Source organism: Pteropus alecto, unplaced genomic scaffold (genome assembly GCF_000325575.1).
Source record: "Pteropus alecto unplaced genomic scaffold, ASM32557v1 scaffold105, whole genome shotgun sequence".
NCBI lineage: Eukaryota > Metazoa > Chordata > Mammalia > Chiroptera > Pteropodidae > Pteropus > Pteropus alecto.
Window position 1 is genome coordinate 7,654,400 of NW_006436294.1, and position 6,121 is coordinate 7,660,520.

At 64.9% G+C, this 6,121-nt stretch overlaps 3 protein-coding genes across 5 annotated transcripts in view; 1 reads left to right on the forward strand and 2 right to left on the reverse strand.

The window, feature by feature from the left end:
* The window catches only part of TMEM249 (transmembrane protein 249), a 2,037-nt gene extending 1,434 nt beyond the window's left edge, over positions 1–603 (reverse strand). Inside the window, exon 1 of the mRNA XM_006913052.2 lies at positions 16–603. Within this exon, the coding sequence (XP_006913114.1) occupies positions 16–214 (199 nt within the window). The 5' untranslated portion in view covers positions 215–603. The remainder of the gene's footprint in view (positions 1–15) is intronic.
* Positions 604–819: 216 nt separating this feature from the next.
* Positions 820–3,530, reverse strand: FBXL6 (F-box and leucine rich repeat protein 6). Its single transcript, XM_025047632.1, is given in 10 exon segments — positions 820–1,042; positions 1,324–1,570; positions 1,656–1,859; positions 1,862–1,874; positions 1,943–2,056; positions 2,141–2,248; positions 2,323–2,454; positions 2,738–2,801; positions 2,962–3,123; positions 3,385–3,530. Coding segments are annotated over 10 exon segments (1,212 nt in total). The 5' UTR covers positions 3,402–3,530; the 3' UTR covers positions 820–891.
* Positions 3,531–3,642: 112 nt separating this feature from the next.
* SLC52A2 (solute carrier family 52 member 2) lies at positions 3,643–6,114 on the forward strand. 3 transcript variants are annotated; one of them, XM_025047631.1, is made up of 5 exons: positions 3,643–3,784; positions 4,085–4,326; positions 4,414–5,293; positions 5,390–5,513; positions 5,877–6,114. In XM_025047631.1, the coding sequence occupies exons 2-5, from the start codon at positions 4,197–4,199 to the stop codon at positions 6,084–6,086; spliced, it is 1,344 nt and encodes a 447-aa protein (XP_024903399.1). In that variant the 5' UTR covers positions 3,643–3,784; positions 4,085–4,196; the 3' UTR covers positions 6,087–6,114. The 3 variants fall into 3 exon arrangements, with proteins under 3 accessions (XP_024903399.1, XP_006913048.1, XP_015445778.1); XM_006912986.3 differs by having other exon boundaries at positions 5,621–6,015; XM_015590292.2 differs by lacking the exon at positions 5,877–6,114 and adding an exon at positions 5,592–5,799.
* Positions 6,115–6,121: the final 7 nt, after the last annotated feature.

Consider the following 6,121-nt stretch of genomic DNA (forward strand, 5'->3'; position numbering starts at 1 on the left):
GCCAGCCGCGCGCACCGTTGGGCTGCTGCTGCACGAAGGGGTAGAAGCTGTTGTTCTTTAGGCACTTGGCTAGGTGGCGCTCGGTGCAAAAAATTCCTAGGGCCCAGAGCTGGAAGAGCTTGCCGCCGGAAGTCGTGGGCAGGCTGCTGACCCGCCCCTTGGAGGCCGGGGCCTGAGCCTGGGTCAGGCACAGGCGGTCAGCTGGCGGGCTCATCTGCCATGAGCCACCGCCCACAGTCACCCTCCTACCTGGGATAAGAAAGTTACCAGGGCTGTGGTCCAGGAAGGAGCTGGAGCTCAGGCGTCAGGCGGGAGAGCAATGCCAGGTGGAGGTCGATGCTAGGCTGCGCCCGCGTTCTAGAAGCTCTGAGCGGCGGGTTCTAGAAGGGGCCGTACTGTTGGCTACCACTTCTCCAGAGAGACCCTGGCCAGGCCTTTGTGTTGGGTGTGCACTTCCCTGCTGGTCCCCACCACACGCCACTCGCAGGAGGCCCGGTGGGTTCAAGTCCTCACCTGAAGGGCCGGATGGCGGAACATCCAGACCTCAGATGGAGAGAAACCTTTAGGCACCCCCACACCCTCAGACCCACGGCTGAGCGCCCCCTGGCGCCTGTGTCTAGGCCACAGCCTCACATACAACCACAGCTTGCCTCTGTCCCTGAGGGTGGGACACATGCAGCCCGAGATTCCAGCCTGGCAGTGCGCAGGCAAAGCTCACCAGCCACAGGAGGACTCGGGCAGACCACTCCCCAGAAAAACATGGGCTCCGGGCCAGCTCTAGCCCTGTTCCCCCACCACAATCCCAAGGAACACACAGAGTTCTTAGGAAAGTTTTATTGTAACAAAAAGCACCGACATCCAAAACTGGGAGAGGGGGCAGGGTGGGGCTGCCTAGCTGGGGGAGGCGGGGCAGGTGAGCAGCTGCTCCAGGCACCACTGGACCTCCTCCGGGCCCCGGTAGGCCCGCTTTAGGCCCCGGGGAAGGCAGCGGCAGGATTCCAGGTTGAGGTACAGCAAGCCTGGGCAGCTGCTGATCACAGAGCTGTGGGAGCAGGGTAGGCGCAAGGCATTGAGCAACTGGCTCCCAGAACACTCCGGCCCCTGTAGGGCTGGGCCAGGCTGGGGAGTCCTCTCTACCCATGCACAACTGGCTCTGCCACCCAAGCCACCAAGGCCCAACCAGTACCCCTCAGTCCCCAAGGCAGAGCCCAAGCAGAGGCCCGGCCAGTGTGCGCTCTCCTTTCAGGCCCCTGGAACCAGCAGGCCAGGCAGGATGGGGGGCAAGCCGTACTGGCTCCGAGGGAACGAGGGAGGGGTGCTGACCTCACCGTGCTTGCTGTGACCCGGGTGCCCCTGAGGTTGAGGGAGCACAGGGCTGGGTGTGAGCCGCCAGGCGTCCCTGAGAAGGCAGCAAGGGCCTGCTCCAAATCTTTCTCGCTGAAGCCCTGGCCACTTAAGTCCAGCTCTCGCAGAGTGTGGCACCATTTCCAGGTCAACAGCGGGCTGCCCTCCTTAGCTAGAGTCAGGCGGTCCGATGTGCCATACAGGCCCAGGTGAAGCTGCCGCAGCTCTGGAGGTAAGAGGGATGGGCATGAGCTGCGGGTGGGCAAGGGTCCCCACACTGCACCTGCCTAGCCACTCCCCAGAGAGCTGACCCTGACATGGCAGATCATGTAGGCCCGCAGGTGTGATTCGGGCACAGCCACGAAGATCCAGCAGGCGCAGGTTAGGGGAGCCTCGGAGCAGGCGGCTGAGGGCCTCATCGCTCACGAAGCTGCAGGTGGAGCCGGCGAGGCAGAGCTCCTGGAGGCTGGGGAAGCCTGGACCGGGGGTCACCACTCGCCCAGAAGGTTTGGGCACAGCAGCCGCAGCACCTGGGGGCAAGGCCCAGGCTGCAGATGGGGAGGTGGGGGATAGGCGTGTGTGGGGGAGCGTCAGGTACCTGCAGCTGGGGGCAGCCTTTCTGCAAGGCCTCCACAGGCAGCTGGAGGGGAGTGCTGTAGCGGCTGATGCCTGTGCTCACTTCGAGGACCTGCAGCTGGGGGCAGCAGCTGCCCTGTGGTGGTGGGGGCGAGCATGGTTAGTGGCCTGGCAGTCCCTGGCTCAGCATCCACACTGCTCCTGCCTGTCACCCACCTACCAGCAGTGCGCCCAGGATGGCCGCTGTCTGGGGGCTGTAGGTCAGCCACAGCTTGCGCATTCGGGGCCCCACCTCCTCCAGGAAGCTGACCACGGCCGTCGACTCCACCTGGGGACCCAGCACAGGGGTACCTGTCACCTTGGCCTGGGCTGCTTCAGGGCCCTTGGGGATACAAGGCTCACCATGGAGTGCTGTACGTCCAGGCTGTGGAGCTGGGGGCAGGCTCTGGCTAGCATGGTCAGAGTGTCAGGGGTCACGCCATGGCAATCGGAAAGCTTGAGGAAGGTGAGCCGAGGACAGGACTCGCTCACCAGCTGTAGAAGACAGAGGGCCAGCAGGATTGAGGGAGGCACAGGGGCAAGAAACCAGTGGCTGGTGCCACTCTCCTGCTTCAGCTATGACCTTTCTACCTTTACTAGTCCGACCTAGGTGCCCCTACTGCTGACACCTCCATGCTGGAGGAGACAACAGGACAGGAAAACCAGGTAGGTATCCCCATGGGACAGCACTGGACCCCATGGTACCTGACTCACTCCCTGAGTACTGGGCAACCCCAGAGTGTCACAGCTGGTGTGCAGGGCAGCCTGGTGCTCTCACCTTCAACACGGGGTGTAACTGGGACTTCCAGTGGATGAGGATCAGCTTCTGGAGCTGTGAGAACCTGGGCGGAAGCGGAGGCAGAGCTGCGTAGTGTTCCCAGCTGCCTCTGCCGCGGTGTCCTCTCCGCCCACCAGCTTGGCGTAGGGAGACAGGAAGGGGCCTGGGGCTTTCCACACGACACAGGTGAAGTGAGAGAATAGGGAGCAGAGAGCACGCCTCACCGGCTGGGCATCAGCCACTCCAGGGAAGCAAGGAGCTTCTTCTCCGCCTTGGCCCCGCCTTTGGTGGAGCGGCCGCCAGCCAGTGGGGGCGACAGGGTCACGGTGTGCCAGAGAGCAGGCTGGGAGGCGGCCTCGTGCCACCGACGGCACACGCGTGCAGCCCTGGAAGAAAAATCTCTGCTGAAGAGCCAGTCCTTTCGTGACCGATAACCCCCACGCCCGCCGCGCCATCTCTTAAACGCTGCGGACACCTGAGCTCAAAGCCAGGCCCCTGGGGCTCGAACGGGACCCCCTGAGAGACTGCCCTCTGGCGCAAAGGTGTACGGGCTCAGACACTTTCGTCCTCTGTCCTGCCTTTGCCACTCGCTGGGTGGCGACAGGTCAGCCTGAGCCATTCCGCGGCGCCCGATGGGCCCGGGGTACCTGCCGAGGAAGGGCATGGGCCCATCGGCCGCCACCAGCAGCCCGAAAATCTGCAGTAGGATTTCCAAGGGGATGCGGTCGCCCCAGCCCGGGGCAGGTCCCTGCTGCGGCGCGGGTGCGGCTGCGGCTGCGGGTCTGGGCCTGGCTCAGCTGAGGCCGCCACGCTGGGCTGGTGGCGGCGCCATCTCAGACTCGCGAGACGGCCAGCCGGCCTCCGGGTCGTGGCGCACGCGGACGCTGGACCGGGAGGCGCTGGCACCTGGGCGGCTCTCCACCGCCCACCTGACGCAGCGAGGGCGGCGCCCGCTGTGGCCACATCCCCTCAGGGCCCCACTCGGCTCCGGCCGCCCTGGGTCTCGCAGAAGCGCGGGACTCCCAGGCGAGCGCGGAACCCGCAGAGGTATGCGTGGCGCCGGAGAGGTGCCCCTGTCCCAGGGTCTTTGTCCTCGTGCCCGTTTTGGGGTAAGGGTGGTGGTCTCGGCAACTCAGACCCAAAGTTAGCTCCCTCTTACATCATCCTCCCCTGGGGCCGGCCCCTTTGTCCCGGTCCCGACACCAGCGGCGAGTGCGACTTGCTGAGTTTCGGCGCGTCCTCCTCCCGACCCGGCATCCTCCACCTTCCCTGGTCTCGGCGGTCTGTCGTTCTTCTGACTCCTGCGTCTCTTCGTTGTGACCTCGCAAGCCGGTCTGTTTCTTGTAGGCGAGAAGTCTTCGATTTCCGGAGGAGCAGAGCGCCGTCTTCGGGCCTAGACGGGGAAAGAGGAGCTTGGCCGTGAACTGGGCCCTGTCCTGGAGGGCCCAGCCTCGGCCGAATGGCAGCGTCCCCGCTGGGCCGCCTGGTGCTGACCCACCTGCTGGTAGCCCTCTTTGGCATGGGGTCCTGGGCTGCCATTAACGGGATCTGGGTGGAGCTGCCTGTGGTGGTGAAAGACCTTCCCGAGGGTGAGTGGCAGTGTGCGGGGAAGGTGGGCCGCAGCTGCTTGTCCCTTAGCACCCTGCCTCTGATGTGGCCTCCCCCCTTCCCTGCAGGTTGGAGCCTCCCCTCCTATCTCTCTGTGCTTGTGGCACTGGGGAACCTAGGTCTGCTGGTGGTCACCCTGTGGAGACGGCTGGCCCCAGGGAAGGGCGAGCGAGCCCCCATCCAGGTGGTGCAGGCACTGAGTGTGGCGGGCACAGCCCTGCTGGCCCCATTGTGGCACCAGGTGGCAACGGTGGCAGGGCAGAACCACTCCGTGGCCTTCCTGACGCTGACCTTGGTGGTGGCACTGGCTTGCTGCGCCTCAAATGTCACTTTCCTGCCCTTCCTGAGCTACCTGCCACCTCCCTTCTTGCGGTCCTTCTTTCTGGGCCAGGGCCTGAGCGCCCTGCTGCCCTGCATGCTGGCCCTCGTGCAGGGTGTGGGCCGCCTCGAATGCCCGCCAGCCCCCACCAACGGCACCCCTGGCCCCCCCCACTACTTCCCAGAGCGTTTCCCCGCCAGCACCTTCTTCTGGGCACTGACCGCCCTTCTGGTCACTTCGGCTGCTGCCTTCCAGGGTCTCCTGCTGCTGTTGCCATCGCCACCACCTGTGCCCACAGGGGTTCCAGGGCCTGGCCTGCAGGCGGGAGCCGCAGGAGTGGAGGAGGAAGGGGAAGAGGAGGAAGAGGCCCTGCCCCTGCAGGAGCCACCAGCCCAGGCAGTGGGCACCACGCCCAGCCCAGACCCTGAGGCCGGTCGGCTGCGCTCTGCTCAAGGAGCCTGCCTGCTGGGCCTGCTGGCCGTCACCAACGCACTGACCAACGGCGTGCTACCTGCCGTGCAGAGCTTCTCCTGCCTGCCCTACGGGCGCCTGGCCTACCACCTGGCGGTGGTGCTGGGCAGCGCCGCCAACCCCCTCGCCTGCTTTCTGGCCCTGGGTGTGCTGTGCAGGTGCGCCAGGACCCTTCAGCCGCTCAGGGGGTGCAGCTTAGGGTTGGGGCCCAGTCCTGGCGCAGCCAGCCCTGAGTTTCTGCTTACCCTCGACAGGTCCCTGGCAGGGCTGGGCGTTCTCTCTCTACTGGGCGTGCTTTTTGGGGCCTACCTGACGACACTGGCAGTTCTGAGCCCCTGCCCACCCCTGGTGGGCACCACTGCAGGGACGACCCTCGTGGTAAGTCCCCTGGGGACACTGAAACAGAGAGGGCGGCAGAGGGGAGGTTTGCATAGAGCAGGAGCATCTCAGTCTCAGCCTACTGCCATGTGTGCGTTCCCTGTCAGGTGCTGTCCTGGGTGCTGTGTCTGGGGCTGTTCTCATATGTGAAGGTGGCCGCCAGCTCCCTGCTGCATGGGGGAGGCCGGCCAGCATTGCTGGCGGCTGGTGTGGCCATCCAGCTGGGCTCCCTGCTTGGTGCCGTTGCCATGTTCCCCCCCACCAGCATCTACAACGTGTTCCGCAGCGGGAAGGACTGTATGGACTCTTGTGGATCCTAAATCTGGGCAGGTGGGGACCTCACTCCGCCCCATCTATCTGCAGGCTGGGACTGCCACAGTGTGTGATTGCCCTTGGCCATGGGGGGCCCTCCCCATGCGGGGCACGCTCACGTACACCTGCACACTCCACAGGAGGCTCTGGCACTTCGAGGCTGGGGGCCACAGCAGGTCCGGAGTCAGGGCCCAACAGGGCCGGGACCTGTGTAGGATTTGCACAGTAAAGCATTTTTATTCCACGAGTCAGAGTTGTTAATCCCAGGAACACTTCCTTGTGGACACAGAGTGACA

Bases quoted from the DNA above. Each gene is read 5' to 3' on its own strand.
- SLC52A2 (XM_006912986.3), top strand. From the start codon at position 4,197: ATGGCAGCGTCCCCGCTGGGCCGCCTGGTGCTGACCCACCTGCTGGTA. The intron at 4,327-4,413 runs GTGAGTGGCAGT...CCTTCCCTGCAG, and splicing joins GGTGAAAGACCTTCCCGAGG to GTTGGAGCCTCCCCTCCTAT. The intron at 5,294-5,389 runs GTGCGCCAGGAC...TACCCTCGACAG, and splicing joins GCCCTGGGTGTGCTGTGCAG to GTCCCTGGCAGGGCTGGGCG.